This window comes from Hibiscus syriacus, unplaced genomic scaffold, assembly GCF_006381635.1.
Source record: "Hibiscus syriacus cultivar Baekdansim isolate YM2019G1 unplaced genomic scaffold, ASM638163v2 tig00110114_pilon, whole genome shotgun sequence".
Classification (NCBI taxonomy): domain Eukaryota; kingdom Viridiplantae; phylum Streptophyta; class Magnoliopsida; order Malvales; family Malvaceae; genus Hibiscus; species Hibiscus syriacus.
Genome location: NW_024062594.1, coordinates 184,582 through 204,100, shown reverse-complemented (window position 1 = coordinate 204,100; position 19,519 = coordinate 184,582). Strand labels below are relative to the sequence as shown.

At 35.2% G+C, this 19,519-nt stretch overlaps 1 protein-coding gene across 1 annotated transcript; it reads left to right on the top strand.

The window, feature by feature from the left end:
* The first annotated feature begins 10,789 nt into the window (after nucleotides 1-10,789).
* LOC120215092 (zinc finger protein CONSTANS-LIKE 2-like) lies at nucleotides 10,790-12,990 on the top strand. Its single transcript, XM_039212868.1, has 2 exons — nucleotides 10,790-11,526; nucleotides 12,673-12,990. The coding sequence occupies exons 1-2, from the start codon at nucleotides 10,792-10,794 to the stop codon at nucleotides 12,988-12,990; spliced, it is 1,053 nt and encodes a 350-aa protein (XP_039068799.1). The 5' UTR covers nucleotides 10,790-10,791.
* Nucleotides 12,991-19,519: the final 6,529 nt, after the last annotated feature.

Below are 19,519 nucleotides of genomic sequence, written 5' to 3'. Positions count from 1 at the left end.
TCTTTTTGAATGAGCTATTAATTGATATTATTGGTTTATTTTAGTTATTGCTTGGTTGTATGTTGTAGTCCTATGAACTAAAACTCTTTACTATTTTCGCAGCCGTTGGATGTGCATGCTCAAGTTCCATCCAAACCTATTGGATTGTCATACCAAAGTGCGGCAGCTACGAACAAGACAAATTGGCCTTGTTAATTTTACTTCAACGGTTTATGGAATAAACGTGATAGGCACACTTTTCATGTTCAAAGTGCGGTAGCTGTTGGATGTGCATACAATAAACTCCAAATTTATATTAAAGTAAACAGTGTCAAATAGCAAATTAATGTTCAAAATTCCAAAACACTTTAATTATATTCTAAACCCCAAATTCTAAAATACTTTAATTATATTCTAAACCCTAAAATACTTTAATTATATTCTAAACCCTAAATTAAAGTATTTTAGAATTTGGGGTCTAAAATGTAATTGAATTATTTTAGAATTTGGGGTTTAGAATGAAATTGATGAATGTGTTGCAAGTTTTAAAAGTTGGGAGACCTAAATGCAAGCGCTTGAAAAGTTTAGTGACCATATTGCAAACGTACTAACGGTAGTGTAACGGCGTCAAACAACTGGTTGCATCGGGGACCATATTACAAACGGACTAAATGTTAGAGGATTGTATTGTAAGTTTTAAAAGTTAGAGGACCTAAATGAAAGCTTTAAAAAAGTTTAGTGACCATTACTATACTTTATCCTAAAATATAAAATAAATTTAAAAGTTTTTTTTTCTGGGCAAAACATAATTAGTATATATTTAATAAATAATTTATAAAAAAATAATTGATTTTTTTAAAAAAAAATCTGCGCAAAGGAGTAGAACCCTTGCATCATAGTAAGGATAAAAGCATAACTTTGCTTCTAAACGGAAATTTGAACAGGAAAAGTTAGAGAATTCAACTTTTGCGATTTGTTTAAAAGCACAGTTCTAAATGTACTTTTACCTTTAAATTTCACTCGTTTGGTAATGATTTTGCTTGTAAACCTTACTTTTAGATCATAAATGTGTTTATAAAACGTTACCAAATAAAGCTTTAGAATTATGGAAGGAAATAGATGATATATATAACATATCGTACCAAACTAAGCACATTGTGTTTCCTATTGATCCGTGAATTTAAGTTGGAATTGTCACACCCCAATTTAGGGACTAAATTTTAATAATTTTAAGTATAGAATTAAAGTTGTATCAAGGTAGAAATTGAGGACTAAATCGTAAATTTTTAAGGTTTCAGCTTAGTTTTGAACCTTGTGGTAAATTCAGGGATTTGAACCCAAATTATCCCATTTTTATGGGCAAGTGAAAAATTAACCCCGTCTCCCCGGTAAAATTCCAAAAAAATCCAGAAAATTCCCACAAGTTTTTCCCCATTGATAAACCCCGATAACCCAAGCAACCCCACCATCACCCCTCCGGTCAGCCCCTCTAGCCGGTGATTGATTGCGTCATCGGGTCATCGGCCTCAGCAACGCCTAGCGGTCAACCCGACCCTTAGAACGCCGTTTCGATCGTCGTTCATCGCGTGGAGAGAGTGAGTGAGAGAATCGTTCGGTTGCCCTCATCATCGTCCCTGCTCCGGCCAACGGTGCAAGTCACCGCCACCTCCAGTCGTCGTGCCTCGCCAGCCTGACCAAATCCCACCCGTCCAGTCATCGAAGCCCTGCATCGTCCGTCGTGGAAGAGGGTTTGAAAGCTCAAAGGAAAACTTAGCAACCTCTCATTTTTTTTCGAATTTTCCAGCCACCACGATCATTCTATTGCCTCACCACCGTCACATTTGTGCTCCTCAGACGATTCTGACCTAAACTCGATCGGGTTTGTCGTTTGAAGCGCTTCTGTCGCCGATCGTCATTTTGGGATGGGGTAAGTTTCGAATTTTCCGTTTAGTTAAACTGTTTTGGGTTGATTTAATTACTATTATGGATTGTTTTGGAAGAGTAGCAGTTGTCAGAGTGCTCGATCGCCGACCAGACCCTATTTCACCATTGCACACGCCGCCATGCACCGGCGGTTTGTGTGGGGCTTGTTTTAGTCCAATGATTTTTTTCCAGAACCAGGTCGACCTGACCCGCCTGGTCTGGTCCAATCACCGAGTCAACTTGGCTAAGTCAATTCGTTGACTTTGATCGATTCAACCCGTTGACAGTTGACTTTGACCAGTCTGATAGTTGACTTTGATTGAAAAAAATCAAAATTTCTAAAAAACCCTATTTTATATTTTTCAACGTCCTGAGTCCGAATCCGAAGTTTGTTTTGCCAAATTCGCACATGGTAAGTCGATTTTCAGTGATTTACCTTATGATTCATTATGATTTCTCAATTAAGTTCAGTTTTTGACGTTAAATTGTTTGCTATGTATCCGAGTAATTATTGTATATTGAATTCAAGTTCGAGGGCGATCGAATGGAGTTTAAATGGTCGATCGATATGTCATAAAAATTGAGGTAATACATTACTACATGTTTCATGCTTTATGAAACATGTTGGTATTGATTTATGCATGGGTGAGTATAATTGGTCACATGTATGTAGTGATCATTTCCTAAACTCGATTCGAATATTATAAAAAGTCGATAACCGAATATGACTTATATGATTCACTTAAGAAAGTGGAAGATCAATCGGAAATAATAATAATAAGTTCGGTGATTCAATAATAAATGATTTGATTTTAAGATCCGTGAATTTTTATAAATTTCTTAAAGGTTAAATATCGAGGTTATTTGGATATGAAATTATTGAAAAGAGCACAATGGATAAATTATGAAAATGCCCTTGTAATGGAAAAGGACCAAGACTTTCCCGGATGGTGAAAAATAACTCTGAAAGGACATACATGACTAATTATCAGAGAAATTGCATATGATTGAATTTAAAGGAATTATTGAAATGTCCTCGAGCTTCGTAATAACTATAATAACCTCCAATGATCAAAGGAACAAAATGTCATGAATGCTAAAGGAACTAGAATTCATTCAAGCCTAATTATCAAAAGTATGATACTGACATAATTGAGTGGAATGTTGATGATACACTTATAGCGTAAAAAGAACAAGGGATGGTGTTGAGTTAATCGATCGATGGAATCGTCCAAGAGGGGGTGAATTGGCAATTAAAATTTTGGTGGAAGCTTTTGCAGAAAATTGAAAGTAATTGCACAACGATTTAGAGTGGTTCAACTTTCTTAACCAAAGTCTACGTCCACTACCTTAGCTATCCACACTAAGGATTTCCCACAAATTCACTAATTTGTCTTTCTTTTGAGGACAAAGAGTAACCTTACAAATCCCTCAAGAATTATACTCCAAATTCTTGAGAACAATCTCTCCCAAAGAGAACAATACAAATTTTGCAAACTTACAAGAAAATCCTCACAAGGCAAGATGTTTGCACAATTCTATAACAAAGAAAGAACACTCAAGAATAATACAATTGAGCACAATAAGTGTTCTTGAAAGCAAAAATGAATATTGAATGAAATAGGCTTGAAAATGCTCAAACTTGATGTTTGATGCTTTCTCTTTGATTCTCTCTTGATTCTTGTTGATTTTTGTTTCTTGTTGTTGATCAATGGCTTCTAAGCTTGTTTAAATACACCTTCAAATGATTCTGAACGTTGGGGATGATTAGTGGAGTCAATAGAACCGTTTTAGTGTGAAATCAATTAATAAAATAGCTTGGAGCGTGGGGGGAATCGGTACCCCCTCATGGGGAATCGGTTCCCTAAGTGTAAAATTCAAATATTTCGACCGTTGAAACAGGGGGAATCGGTTCCCTCTGAGTAATCTGGAATTTTTGGCTTTGAAATGGTTCGAAATATTTTGTAAAATTATTTTGAAATTATTTTAAGTTTAAAACTTAATTTTACACTTGAGTAAGGATTAAAAATGACATTTAAAAGATTTGGAGTAATATTTTGATATTCAAATAATTATATCGAATATAATTAGAAAATCTTTTGGAAAATCTTAAAATTCATTTAACTTAATTTGTTATATCGAAATATCAAAATGTTTTCAACAGATGACTATGATAAGGGAAACAACCTAAGAACTTATGTTTTGATCCACTTGAACTTTGGAATCATTGAATTAAATTCCGGATTTTATATTGGAATTATAGAATTGCCCCTGAAGTGTAAAATGACCCAAAATGCCCTTAAAGTGTAAAATGACCTAAAATATCTCCAAGTCATGGAATAACTAAATAACCTCAAGCTCTGAAATGATTAAATCAACCTTGAATGCCAAAATAACTTTATTATAAGATCAAATTGAACTAAACGGAAGTACCATATGTATCAGAATTTCAGAAACGTCCGAATTACTCTGGAAAACTCCAAAGTAACCGGGTTAGACTTGACTACTAAATGAACTAAGTAACCTCAATGAATGAGGATTAAGTAAGTGATTTGGATATGTCTGGAAACGTTGATGAACTTACATGATGAACTGTCTCTATGGGTTATGAACCACGAATTAAGTATGTCGACATTTCCTGATAGTGTTGCAACGTGGAAACGAAATAAAGACCATTAGAATATCTGCTCATCACCTTATGATTTATTCAACGATGATTATGAAGATGATCTATGAACATGAATTGTCTGTTTTAAAAAGTGAATACTCTGGAAGTACAATGATTTGACCAGTAAATTATCATATATGTAGCTAGGGGTGTGCAAAACTACCCGACCCAGTTGACCCGACCCGTTGACTCGTCGACCCGGACTTAAAAAAACCGGGTAATTTTTTTAAAAAAAAATTACCCGGCCGGGTCGGGTACCCGGCCCGACATTTCCCGGGTCGGGCTCGGGTCACAAAATCTAGTTTTTCCGAGTACTCGGTTACCCGAATACCTGGTTAGTTTTAATTTTTTTTATTATATATATATATATATATATATATATATAGATGCCTCCTCCGTCGCTTCATTTCTGGTATGAATGATCAAAAACCACTGCTTTTTCTTTTTCTTACAAAACAAAATTACAGACACGTATCTGATGCAGAGGCTAATCGTGGGGCTACATCTTGTGCCATGCATGTAATGTTTTTGTTGGAAACATAACCCAGAATTGAATGATATTAATTTCAACATTAAAGTTCATAAATACAGTATGTGACAGCTGTAAAATATACTATATGAATTTAGAAAATTAAATGGATTATACATAATAATATTATTGTTTTTAATACTGACTATAATATAATGAATTATTTATATTATGAATTATTAGATTTTGTATTTCAAACTTTTAAATTTTATGTTCGAATATTAGAGAATGTAATTCGAAGTTTCGAACATTTAAATTTGTGTATATATATTTTTTAAATTAATAATTTAAAAATAAAAAATATAAAACCGGGTATCGGGTACCCAAAAATCCGGATACCCGAATTTGCACACCCCTATATGTCTTCTAATTGATGATTTTAAACATTTAAGATTTAGCCCGGAATCAACTAAACTTAAATTATTCAATCAATCTATTAACTATATAAATTATCATACAAGTATGGCAATTTTCGCACGAATCAATTGACCTCAGTAGTTAAGAGACTCATTATTCTTCCTAGAGGTCATGGGTTCGAGCATCGACAGGGGTATGAGGGTTCATTGTCAATTAATTTAAAGTCTTTGAACATATATTGCATTGTTTTACCTCAAATGTATAAAAAATAAGTATGATAATTTCCTACTTTCATCCAAGAAGCCCAAAACTCAATCTCTACCTATCTCGAAAACGACGAGTCTTGAACTTGCTAAATGAATAATATTAGATATTGTTGTTTTCCCATGTTGCAAGTTGTGATACATTTTTAGTTGCTTCTTATTAGAATAAGAACCTAAGATCTATCAAGTTAAATTATTAAGAATAAAATACTAAATATGGAAGCATACTTGAATTAGTTGATAGGTTGAAATCTTTAGTTGTGATCTTCTAAGAAGATAGATTTTTCCTTGACCTAGAACTCTATCACGTACAAGTTAACCTATTTCTTGAACTACTACCTCTTTATATAGAATGGATATTAGGTCAATATATTAAATATTTATAATTTTGCCCCTCATCAAATTATAAATACAACTTATGATATTTATATTTTAATTCCATGACACTTTAATACCTATGACACATGTAACATAATTGGTCACTTAATTTTGTGCCATATTTTATGTTAACATTATACATATACATATGTGCCTACAATTATAGATTTTAATCCAACAATCTTTCATAAGAGCAACATATATTTCCTGACAAATGTACAACTTTATGAGTTCAAAATTTCCTGGTTTCAACCTTGACCGATCCTGAGAGCGGTGAGTCTTGAACTTGCTAAATGATTTTAAACATAAAAACCAAATTGTTTCCACAGCTGTGTGCAGGACTCAAACATATGCACATCAAGCCTGGTAATATTCTTTTATCCCATAGAAAAGGGAAATGGCCTCTTGCTATACTAATGGATTTTGGGAGTGCTCGTCCTGCAAGGATGCAAATTCGCTCTCGTTCAGAGGCACTACAGCTTCAGGTGTTCGTTTCTTCTTTATGTTTCTTTGTTGCTTAAAGGTCTTCTTATATTTCTGTGCTTATGACTTCTTTCTCATCTTTTCTTGAAAATAACCCAAGATCTTCCAGTTCCTTAAATCTGTACGCTTGATGTTCTACATCTATCAACAAAGACATGTGTACTATTTAAACACATAAAAATTATGTATAAATACATTATTGGCTTATTTATATGATGCATTTACCTTTTCGTCTAGATAAAAGATGTTAAAAAATATTTTTTTTTCTTGCTAATAATCCATATGTAGGAATGGGCATCTGAGCATTGTTCAGCACCTTTCCGAGCCCCTGAATTGTGGGATTGCCCCAGTGATGCATATATTGATGAGAGAACTGATATTTGGTCGTTGGGCTGCACTTTATATGCAATAATGTAATAATTAACGCTTATACATACACAAATACAGTGTTAGTTACGTATGGTTAACCTTTTTTGTTGTTGCACTCTCATTTCATTATTGTTCATGTTCTTTGACAAACAATATGGTAAACAAAGTATTTGGGAAATCATATAGCTGACCATTTCTATTCGTTTCCTTCTGTCTTAAACCAAGGAGTACATTTTAAGTATTAGATGTGAAAGTTCTATAATGCAAAAAACAGTGTGTATTCCATTTTTTTTATGAAGTTTTCTGTTGGTGTAGATATAAAGAGCGATGACTCTATGTAACCTGATTGATTGAGATTCGGCACCCGACAAGTTGATGAATTTATATGCTAACCATTATTTGCCAACTTCATGACGTGCACTTTATGTTGAGCAATGCTAATAAATTGACATTATTGGAGTTTCATATCCTTCCTGACAGTCTTCGAATGAATGGACTCTTATTGGAGTTTCATTGTGTCCGTTTTACACTGTTCTGTCTATACCTTCATTTACGCTTTTATCCTCCGTGGTAAACCATTTCAGTTTATGTAGTTAGCAGCTTTAATTTAGCTACTTAAGTCATTAATTTTCATTTATTCTAGGTATGGTGTATCCCATTTTGAGTATGCACTTGGAGAATCTGGAGGAAGCCTGCAATTGGCTATTGTAAATGCACAGATTAAGTGGCCAGCCGGACCTAAACAACCATATCCAGAAGATCTTCACCAATTCGTTACTTGGATGCTTCAGCCTCAAGCTACTCTTCTCCCTCGCATAGACGATATTTTAATTCAAGTCGACGAGTTGGTCTCAAAGTATTCACTGTGAGGTTACAAGGAAAGGGCATCAAGTCAGTGATGTAAAAGTTGATCAATTAGAAGATCTAGCAATTTGCATCATAAGTGAAAGCATCTATGTAAGCATTTGGAGTTCCTTACTAAAACATAGATAGATAATCCTTTTTGGTGAATTTGTGCAGTAATTTTTTTCCATAGTTATTTAACTTCATGATCAGTGATTTGTTGGATCCCAGATTCAAATTTTATAGGAAAGCCTCAATAATCTCTGTTATCCATTCAGTGCATATTCTAGGTATCTCAGCTTCTTTTATTTGCAGGTCTATGTTAATAAACCATGCCTGTTTCCAGGTTTTCTTATCAGTATTTTGGTCTGCAAAATGTTTCAAGTATTTAGAAATGTCAACCTATGTTGGCCGAACTTTCGTTTTTCTTTAAGTTCTCGTATTTGACACATATTCAGAAATGAGTATCGAGATACAATCCGAAAAACTTTTACAAGATAATATGCTCATGTTTGAAACATCTAGGGATGGATCGAAATGAGGGTGGTTGCTCTTGAAAATTTTAAATTCTCATGTATCTTATATATATATATATATATTTGTATTTTCTATTGACAGAAACGCTTGGATAAAGTTGTGGGGGAAAATTTCTCACATACTGCCCCCACAAATTATTTGAAGTAGGGCGATTGTTACAGTGCCATTTGAAAGATGCAGCGACCACAGTGCATCTTCAGCTTTCCTGGGGAAGACAAACGAGTCACAATATGTCTTCCCCATGCACCATGCATGTTCTGTTTCTGTCTCGTGAATGCATTTTCCTCTAGAGAGCTGAAGATGCATTATGGTCTCCGTGTCTTGCTGAAGACGCACTGTTCTCTCGGCGTATTGCAAATCGCACTATAGAAATCGCCCCCAACTTCAACAAATAAATTGGTGGGAGCATCATATATGGAAATCCGCTCCCCCCAACCCCAGATTATTATCCCAACATTTGTTATTTTCTATTAACAATCTATATTTATCCCCTTAAAATTTTATAAGTTTGCCTCTTCTAATATAAAATTTTTATAAAAGTTTACGTCCGTCCCTCTATCGGACACATCCAATTCTGAGTAATATGGATTTGAAATAGTCCAGTGTGTTCTTTGTCAACCATCATCACTTTGGAAGCATAAACGTTGCCGGATTTTGATTGCTTGGGTGGAATCAATTAGAATTAAGCAGAGTAAGATTTGCATAGTTATGAGAAATTGTGTTGTTGTATGGTCCATTCTCTTTATCACTACATAATGGTTTTATGCTCAATACTGAGAACATGTCAATATCAAGAACAATCCAGACAAAGCTTCATCCTAGCTTGTGGCAGCTAAAGGGCTTTCTTATATCAACTTTTTTCCTTATAGTTTGATTGATTGCTTATGGTGTATATGTGCATAACACGAAATCACGATCACATTTGATACGTTCTTGAGAGGTTAACATAATCTATTACGATTATATCTACTTGATGCAAAATTTGTGTTATGAGGTGAAAGATTCTGGGAAAGAAGTAAAGATGTGAGCCACAAGATCATTTGTTTGAACAGCTCAAAATCCATGACGCTTTTCACTTTTTGGATTCTCACTTACAGCATCAAACTCCACCTTCCCTTACTTCACTCTTTTGGATGCTGTTTTCAACCCTTTTTTTAGTGTTCAATTCCATCACTTGCCACTCCACAGATTCTTAGTTTAATACCTCTCCACATACAAAAAGTGCTTCAAATATCCAAATTTTACAACTAATAATTACTTTTTCGTCGACCCTTCGAGCTATTTCAGTTGAAAGAATGTTGTTCTATTTTAGTTTCAAATAATTGGTTTTGCAAAGTGCGTGCATTGTCGACGTCTAAAAGAATTTAAGAATATATAATACATCGTAATCACTTAAGACTATTAAAAAAAATAAGGTAAAGGACACAAATGGTCCCTTGATTTTAGGACGCTTCTTTGTTGAGTCTCCCGACTATAGGTTGTTGTTTTATTGAGTTCACCGAATATTAAAAGTTACAAAATTGTCATTCAACTATTTATACATTCTAAACTTGTTCTTTTTCGTTAAAAAATTGATGACAATCTATATTGAACGTTGACTTGTTGATTGAGATATGATTGTCGTTTAAGATTTTAGGATCAAATTTTATTATATTACACAGTGACAGAACACAAGAGGGACTAGTGGGGGGCTATGCCCCAAAAATTTTAAATTATAATTTAAACCCTTAAAATTTTCAAAAAAAAATAATTTACTCCCTCAAAATTTTTAGAAATTTAGATTAATTTTTTTAATGTTCTTAATTAAACCCCTTCCCATAATTTTTAAAAATTCTCATTAAGTCTCTGAAAAATTTCAAAAATTTTAATTAGACCCTAATTTTTTTTTAAAATGTAAACTAAACCCTTCAAAAAATTTAATTTAAACCTTTCAATTTTTTAAAGTTTTAAATTGTCCCCAAAACTCTATCACTAAGTTCTACCACTGATATCACAGTCAGCAAGTTAATGTCCAGCTTAAACTGCCTTCTATTTTTTAACAAAAAAGGACGAGTTGGAATATATGAATAATCAAATGATCATTTTGTAATTTTTAATAATTAAGAAACTTAATTAAATATTATCTTATAATTAATAGATTATTTTTAACTTTTAATAGTCGATGTATTCATAAGCATTTGTGTACTTTACTAAAAAAAATACTTTTTCCCTTTAACATAGTTGAGTGTGAGTGTGAGTGTGAGTGTGAGTGTGAGTGTGAATCTTTTGGCTTTTAAATCACGTGCAACTTTAATGAAAAAGTGCAAACTTGTGGCTAAAATCCACGGAAAGTTCATTAAGCTTCTCTTTTTCATTAACAATCTGTTTCTTCCCAATACATGGTATTTAAAATCATTTGAATCTTATCACTTGAAATACTATAAATACTTGATATACATTCACTGGTTGAAAAGCACACAAGCATGTTGAAAGACAACTCTGGTGAAGATGGTTACCTTAACAATTGGATTCATTCATGCGATTTATGCCAAGCAGCGGCCTGCACACTTTATTGCCACACCGACTCGGCTTACCTCTGCGACGACTGCGATAAGCGTATCCATGGTGGCGGCAATCCTTCGGCCATGTCGCACCACCGTGTGTGGATTTGTGCAGCCTGCGAGACTGCTCCGGCTGCTGTCACCTGCAGTGCCGACGCAGCGTCTCTTTGCATCGATTGTGACATCCAAATACACTCGGTGAACCCTTTGGCTCGCCGTCATACTAGGGTCCCTATACCTCCACTTCCGGGTGTAAAATGTTCATCCTCAAGTGTTCACCATGATCAGCTGCCTTGCACAATGTTCGAAGGCCCTACTGCGGAACCAAGTCGAGAAATCGACGAAGACGAGACCGATTCTTGGTTATTGCTTGAGCCTGAAAACACAGACAACCAGACCATGAGTGGATTCAACTATGGTGAACAACGCGAGGAGTACGTTAACATTGTGGATACATGTACCCCGTCATGTGGCGAACAATGGTCGATTGATCAGCGGCAAATTGTGTGCTTGAATTATCCAGAAGATAGTGGAAATGATAGTGTTGTTCCAGTTCAAACTAATAATCAACCATTGCAGGAACAGACCATTCACCTCAATTCTGACAATAGGGGATCAAAAGCTGCATTCACCACTCTCCCTTCAAGCACTCTAAGCGTAAGATCCTACACATTCTTAACTTCACAAGTGTTTTTATGAAAAAAAAAACCCCAAAATTGATTGGGTAAATTATAAGTTTAGTATATAATTATTACTTTTTTCTGTTTTGGTACTTAAACTTTCATTGTTTTCCAAAATCATACCTAACATTTACTTTTTGTTTCGTTTTGGTATCTCATAATTTAACGGAACTGTTTTACGTGGCATTTTTATGTGTAAATTGCATCATTCATCACTCAACTATCTTCTCACTCCCATTTTGGTCATTGAAGTTTAAATTTTTGTAATTTAATTACTTAACTTTAAAATTACTCATAATTTAATCACTTCAACTTTCAAATTTGGTTTTTAGTATTAATTATGTATTAAAATAATAATAATAAAGATATCATGTCACAAAAAATATTAATAAAATAAAATAGAGTGATTAAAACATGAACAATTTGAAAGTTGAGTAGTTAAATTGATTTTTTTTTTTAATTTTAGTGACCAAAATAGGAGTGAGAAGATAGTTGAGTGATGTATGATATAATTTACTCATAAAAATGCCAACAGTTTCAAGTTTTTAACAATGAGGTAGCAAAATAAAACTAATTACACATTATGTATGATTTTGAAAAAAATAAAGTTTAAGTACTAAAACAAAATAAAAGTAATAATTTAGGCAATAAACGTACAATTTACCCAAATTGATTCATTTTTCAACTGGTAATTGATAAATGATTTTTTTAAGCTTTACCCACAGTTCATTAATGGTTGCAAATGTTGTTGTTGGGGTGAAACATACTCAGGAAGCTCAGCCACACCAAACTAATGGCATATATCATATATATGTAAGTCCATTTCATTACTTCTCGCAATCAGGGATTTAGATAACGACTGTGATTGTATTTTGGGTTATTTTATATTTATCGTGGTTGTAGTAATAATAGGTATCATAGTCATATAATAGTGGTATCAAACGACACTGCTACCGTTATATTGCTGATGCTACTACAGTCACATACCACTATTTAAATCCCTACTCACAATCCAAACACAACATCAGAATTCAAAGATCATTATAGTTTGTGAAATAACTTTTTTGTTTCTCAGAATTTACCATTTTCGTTCATCTTAAGCTTTTTAAATGTATTCATCTAGGTTCCCATGCCGCTGTTCATTGCTGGCATCCCAAATTCATACACTCGATTTCCAGCAACAACAACTGAAATCTTCCCAAACCCTTCGCTTCTAATGCCGTTGCCATCTGTGAATAGGGAAGAAAAGGTTCTAAGATACAGAGAGAAGAGGAAGGCAAGAAAATTTGACAAGAAAATAAGGTATGCATCAAGGAAAGCTTATGCAGAGACTAGACCTCGAATCAAAGGCAGATTTGCCAGAAAAACAAACACGGGGGTTGATGACGATCACATGTTCTCCAAGGATGATTATGGATATGGTGTTGTTCCATCATTATGAACAAGTATAATGATAAACTTATAATACCAAAATTAATTCCCAACGTTTATCAAAATGGTCATTTTGCCTCTTATTCTATTTTTTTTATCATTTTGTCCCCCAACGTTTTATGGACAAAATAATTATTTTGTCCTTTATTCTTTTTTTGGGACATTTTAGCCCTCAAAGTTTCATTTTAAATTAAAAAAAGACTCATATTTTATAATATTAATCATGTGTTAACTAATAATTTTCATCTATATAGGGAGTTTTTTGCCTTAAAGTGAAACATTAAGGGTCAAAATACTCCAAAAAAAAAAGAGAATATGAGTTAAAATGACCATTTTAATAAACGTTGTCGTCTATTTTTGACATTACGCCAGTGATAAACAAACCATTTTTTTGGGGTATATTTCATTTTCGATTTAGAGGGTGTATTCCAATTTTATGATCTATGTTTTCAAAATATAAATTAGATTTGAATTAGTATCTTTGTTGTCTAGTTCTTATATTATTGTATTGCTTCTAATATGAAAAATGTAGTTCATTGAAAGAGACAACAATGTTTGTGCTTACACTTTGATTTATTCTATTATTTCTATAAAAAATAATTTTTTTTTTCAAAAATTTCAAAGATCACACTCTACTTATTGCGTGTAACAAAATACTGGAATTATGTGGACTCTACCAATGATATCAATGTTTTTTACATACTTAATATAAAAATATGTGTCTAAATTATATTGTTTTTCCTATTTAGGTGTTTAATTATTTTTCGGTCAATCCAGGTACCTAAAGTTACAAACGTTATCATTTTAAGCATCCTGATCATAACGACATTGAATATTCTATTAAGTGACACGTTATGGTAATTTAATATTTTTTATTTAAAATAAAAAACTTAAAAATGTAATTTCTTTTTTAAAAAAACCCATAATTTTCGTAAATAAAAAAACTCAAAATTTTTGTTGAACATATATTTTGATATAAAAAATAAAGACAAAATATTTTTGGACTTTATTAAATTTGTTTAAATGTTTCAAAAATAATTCAAAGTCCAACAACTTAAAAAATGTATTTCAAAAATTTTAAAACCTAAAAAATATATGTTATTAATTGTTTTATATCAAATATTTTTGAGTTGATTAAAATATTTGTAAAGTATTTAAAAATGTTTTAATTTTAAACATGAAAAATACTATTTTGTCACTATTTTTCACTGTTCACAACACTGTTCACAACACTGTTCATGAATCTAAATCATACAAAGTGTAAGGTATGCAAAATATTTTTTATTACATGATTATGTAGCAATTGGTTTGAATGTTCATCATTTAGTTTTAAATGCTTGAATCTAAATAATTTGATGAATTTCATTCTTTTGCTTTTGTCTATTTGTATATGTATGCCTAAACTTCACATCCTTAATATGCATATGCAGCACGAAGCAACTTATCTCAGTTGTTAAAGGAATCGTTATTGTTCCTAGAGATCACGGGTTCGCACACCAGCAACTACAGCAGGGTGATTGGGCGTTTATTGTAAAATGATTGAGAGTATTTAGAATAGATACTACCTTGTAATCACCTTAGCTTACTAAAAAAATAATAATTTGCATATGCAAATGGTTAAATGTTCATGCACAAGCTCACACTTCCAAATGATATCAGATTAACTATTGATTTCAATAATAAATATATGACATTGTATAGTACTTTATGTATGTTGTTATGTATGGCTCATAAAAAGTCTCGTTGTGGGGTTACGAATTATGTGGGTTGGGGGTGTGGGGGCGCAGCCCCTGCGGTACGGTACAGGGTTGATTTTGTAATTATGTACCAGGGTTTTCTATTATAAATAGAGATGTAACCTAGACCTAAAATATCATTGAATAAAACTTCTAGCGCCGCCTAGGCACCGAGGACGTAAGCACATTGCCGAACCTCGTAAAATTCTCGTGTTCTTTCGTTTTCTTTACCCGTTTTCGTCAACAATTGGTATCAGATGTCAGGAGCAAAATTCGAAGTCGCGAAATTCGATGGTCAGGGTAACTTCGGATTATGGCAAACGAGGGTGAAGGATCTATTGGCGCAGCAAGGGATCTTGAAGGCTTTGCGACCTACAAAGCCGGCGTCGATGGATGAGGAAGATTGGGAAGAATTGCAGCAGCGAGCGGCAGGAACCATACGATTATGCTTGGCGGACGAGGTCATGTATCACGTCATGCATCTATCGTCTCCAGACGAAATTTGGAGGAAGTTGGAAAGTCAGTTTATGTCCAAATCCTTAACGACAAAACTGTATCTGAAGCAGCGGCTGTATGGGCTGAAGATGCAGGACGATCACGATTTGGCGCAACACGTGAATGTCTTCAATCAAATCGTTTCTGATCTGGCTCGGCTTGATGTGAAAATTGAGGATGAAGACAGAGCGATGATTCTGTTGTGTTCGTTGCCTTCCTCTTACGAACACATGGTGACTACTCTTACATATGGGAAAGAGACTATCAACGTTGAGGAGATTACTGCAGCCTTGTTGGCTCACAACCAGCGGAAACAGAATGCAGGGGAAAGCTCTCAAGCCGATAGCTTATATGTCAAGGGTAATCGAGATCGTGGACGGAAGCCAGAGAAGGCAGGGTCCGGGAAGCGGAATTCCAGATCCAAATCCAGGGATAAGAAGACGATTCACTGTTACAAGTGCAAGGAGGCGGGACATATGAAGCGAGACTGTCCGAAGTTGAAAAAGCAGACCGATGAGAAGCGTGATAGCTCATCCAAGTCTGTGAACGTGGTCGAGGATGATACTTCTGATTGCAGTGAGGGTGATATGCTTTCTATTTCAACGACACAATTGACGGATGCTTGGATTCTTGATTCTGGATGTTCTTATCACATCACGCCAAATAGGGAATGGTTTTCGACATACAGGCCGGTTAATTCTGGTTCGGTTTATTTGGGTGATGATCGATGTTGCAATATTGTTGGTATTGGTGATGTCAGAATTAAGATGCACGATGGCTCCGTTCGGACGTTGAGTGGTGTTCGACATATCCCAGACTTAAAGAAGAATTTGATTTCCTTGGGCACTTTGCACAAGAATGGTTTTATCCCTAAGGCTGGCGAGGATAGGGAAACCATTCGGATTGTTAAAGGAGCATTGACTGTGATGAAAGGCAAGATGACTGCAGGGAATATCTACAGATTGTTAGGGAGTACCGTTGCAGGTGGAGTTCACTCTGTTGAGTCCTGTGATGATACGACAAAATTGTGGCATATGCGCCTTGCTCATCTTAGTGAACGTGGTATGGCAGAATTACACAGAGAAACTTGTTGCATGGTGTCAAAAGCTGTAAGCTCGATTTTTGCAAGTATTGTGTTCTTGGTAAACAGACTAAAGTCCGTTTCAAGACTGCGAAGCACACAACTCAAGGGATTCTTGATTATGTGCATTCTGATGTATGGGGGCCTTCCACGACATCGTCTTTGGGTGGATCTAGGTACTATGTTACTTTTTTTGATGATTTTTCACGGAAAGTTTGGGTGTATTTTTTGAAACAGAAATCTGAAGTTTTGAGAAGTTCAAGCTGTGGAAAGCTGAGGTAGAAAACCAAACAGGACGAAAATCAAGTGTTTGCGGTCTGATAATGGTACGGAGTACACAGATTCACGGTTCCTACAATTCTGTAAGGAGCATGGAATTCAGAGGCATTTTACAGTGCGCAAGACACCACAATAGAATGGTGTTGCGGAACGAATGAACAGGTCGTTGAATGAAAGAGCCAGATGTTTGCGGTTGAATGCGGGGCTTCCCAAACACTTCTGGGCTGAGGCTGTTAACATGGCGTGTTACCTTATCAACAGATCGCCAAGGGCATCGCTGGCTGGGAAAGTTGCAGAAGAGGTATGGACTGGTCATGATGTTAGTTTTGATAACTTACGGATTTTTGGTTGTCCTGCTTATGTGCATGTACCTGCTGATGAGAGATCCAAACTTGATGCAAAATCGAAGGAGTGCATTTTTCTGGGTTACAAGAAAGGTGTCAAAGGATTCAAGTTCTGGGATCCAGTTGCGAAGAAAGTTGTGATTAGTAGAGATGTCGTTTTTGATGAACAGTCTATGTTGCAGCAGAAGCAAGACACGACAGTGGTAGATTTCGAGCAGTTTCCAGTTGAGAAACCAGAAACTTCTCAACCGACTTCTGGTGGTTCCACTACGGATGATTTGCAGGATTATAGTCTCGCCAGAGACAGGGTGAGACGGACGAATATAAAGCCTCCGAACAGATTGGGTTTTGAAGACTTGGTATCTTTTGCACTTACTGTTAGCAGTGATGATCCAGTTACTTTTCATGATGCCGTTACTAGTCAGGAAAACGACAAGTGGATGGCAGCCATGGTTGAGGAGATGGAGTCTTTGAATCACAATCGCACATGGAGTTAGTTCCCCTTCCTGAGGGTAAGAAGCCGATTGGTTGCAAATGGGTGTATAAGAAGAAACCAGCAGTAACAGAAAAAGAGGGGAGAAGTTCAAGGCTCGTTTGGTAGCGAAGGGTTTTTCACAGCAGAAAGGAGTTGATTATGATGAAATCTTTTCTCCTGTGGTCAGGCACACTTCAATCCGAGCAGTACTTGCATTGGTGGCTAGTTGGGATTTGCATTTAGAGCAGAGGATGTTAAAACTGCTTTTTTGCATGGTGATTTAGAGAAGCAGATCTACATGCGGTAACCTGAAGGTTTCACTCAACCTGGAACGAGCATTTAGTTTGCAGATTGAAGAAATCTTTGTACGGTTAAAACAGTCTCCGAGACAGTGGTATAAACGGTTTGACTCCTATATGATCAAGATTGGCTACAACCGATGTGAGTATGATTGTTGTGTCTATGTTAAGAGCCTTGATGATGGTTCTTTATTTTTCTATTACTGTATGTTGATGATATGTTGTTGCTGCGAAGAACATGGATGATGTTATCGGTTTGAAAACTTTATTGAGTCAGGAATTTGATATGAAAGATTTAGGTGCTGCAAAGAAAATTCTTGGAATGGAAATTTGCAGGGACAGAGACTCAAGGAAACTGCGGCTATCTCAACGGGGTTATGTTGAGAAATGCTAGAAAGGTTTGCGATGAGCAGCGCGAAACCAGTTAGCACTCCATTGGCGAATCACTTTAAGCTCTCATCAGAACAGTGCCCTAAGACAGATAAGGAAGCTGAAAATGGCAAAGGTTCCGTATTCTAATGCTGTTGGCTGCTTGATGTATGCGATGGTATGTACTCGTCCTGATTTAGCTCATGCTGTTAGTCAAGTTTGTAAGTACATGTCTAAACCTGGTAAGCAACATTGGGATGCAGTCAAGTGGATCTTTCGGTACTTAAAGGGTACTGTGGGACATGGAATTGTTTTTGGGAGTCAGTGGGATAATCCTTTGGTTGTAGGATATGTGGATTCAAATTATGCAGGTGACTTGGATAATAGAGATCTACGACAGGGTATGTGTTTACTCTTGGTGGAGGGCCTATTTGCTGGAAGTCTACTGTTCAATCTGTCGTGGCACTATCTACAACTGAAGCTGAATACATGGCAGCGGCTGAAGCTGCAAAGAAGCTTTATGGCTTACTGGTTTAGTGAAGGAGTTGGTGTTCAACAAGGTGGAGTTCAGTTGCTTTGTGATAATCAAAGTGCTATCACTTGGCTAAGAATCAGGTGTATCGTGCTAGAACTAAACATATTGATGTAAGGTTCCACAAGATCAGAGAGTTGGTTGCATCTGGAGAGGTTTTGTTTCAGAAGGTACATACTAATGAGAATGCCGCTGATATGTTCACCAAGCCAGTTACGACAGACAAGTTCAAGCATTGCTTGGACTTGTTGAATGTTTCGAGTTGTTAAAGAAGCAAGGTAACCCAACCCACATTGAAGTTTCCAAGGGGCAGGATATTCGCCAAGGTGGAGATTGTTATGTATGGCTCATAAAAAGTCTCGTTGTGGGGTTACGAATTATGTGGGTTGGGGGTGTGGGGGCGCAGCCCCCGCGGTACGGTACAGGGTTGATTTTGTAATTATGTACCAGGGTTTTCTATTATAAATAGAGATGTAACCTAGACCTAAAATATCATTGAATAAAACTTTTAGCGCCGCCTAGGCACCGAGGACGTAAGCACATTGCCGAACCTCGTAAAATTCTCGTGTTCTTTCGTTTTCTTTACCCGTTTTCGTCAACATATGTGCTATTAAATATGTTATTTTTTATTATTGAATAAAGTATATAAGTCTTGAATTTATTGAATTTCATGTGTTATTAAGTGTCAAAGTTTTTGTGCTAAAGGTTTCATGGAATGTCTTTTTAAGGGGAGTTTTGTTTTTAAAACGATTTTTATGCTTGAACTCTTTATTTTTACTATTGAATTATTTTTTATATGAACAAAAATGAGGAGAAGTAAGGTTGAAAAAAATTCAATTTCTAAAAGAAAAAGGAGAGCTTAAATATTTTTCAATTTATTTTGTTTTTCAAATGATATTTTGCTAAGGTGAGCTTTTCACAAAAACAAA

Excerpts from the sequence above, each read along its gene's own strand:
- LOC120215092 (XM_039212868.1), top strand. The coding sequence starts at position 10,792 with ATGTTGAAAGACAACTCTGGTGAAGATGGTTACCTTAACAATTGGATT. Across the intron at positions 11,527-12,672 it reads TCCCTTCAAGCACTCTAAGC|GTTCCCATGCCGCTGTTCAT; the intron begins GTAAGATCCTAC and ends GTATTCATCTAG.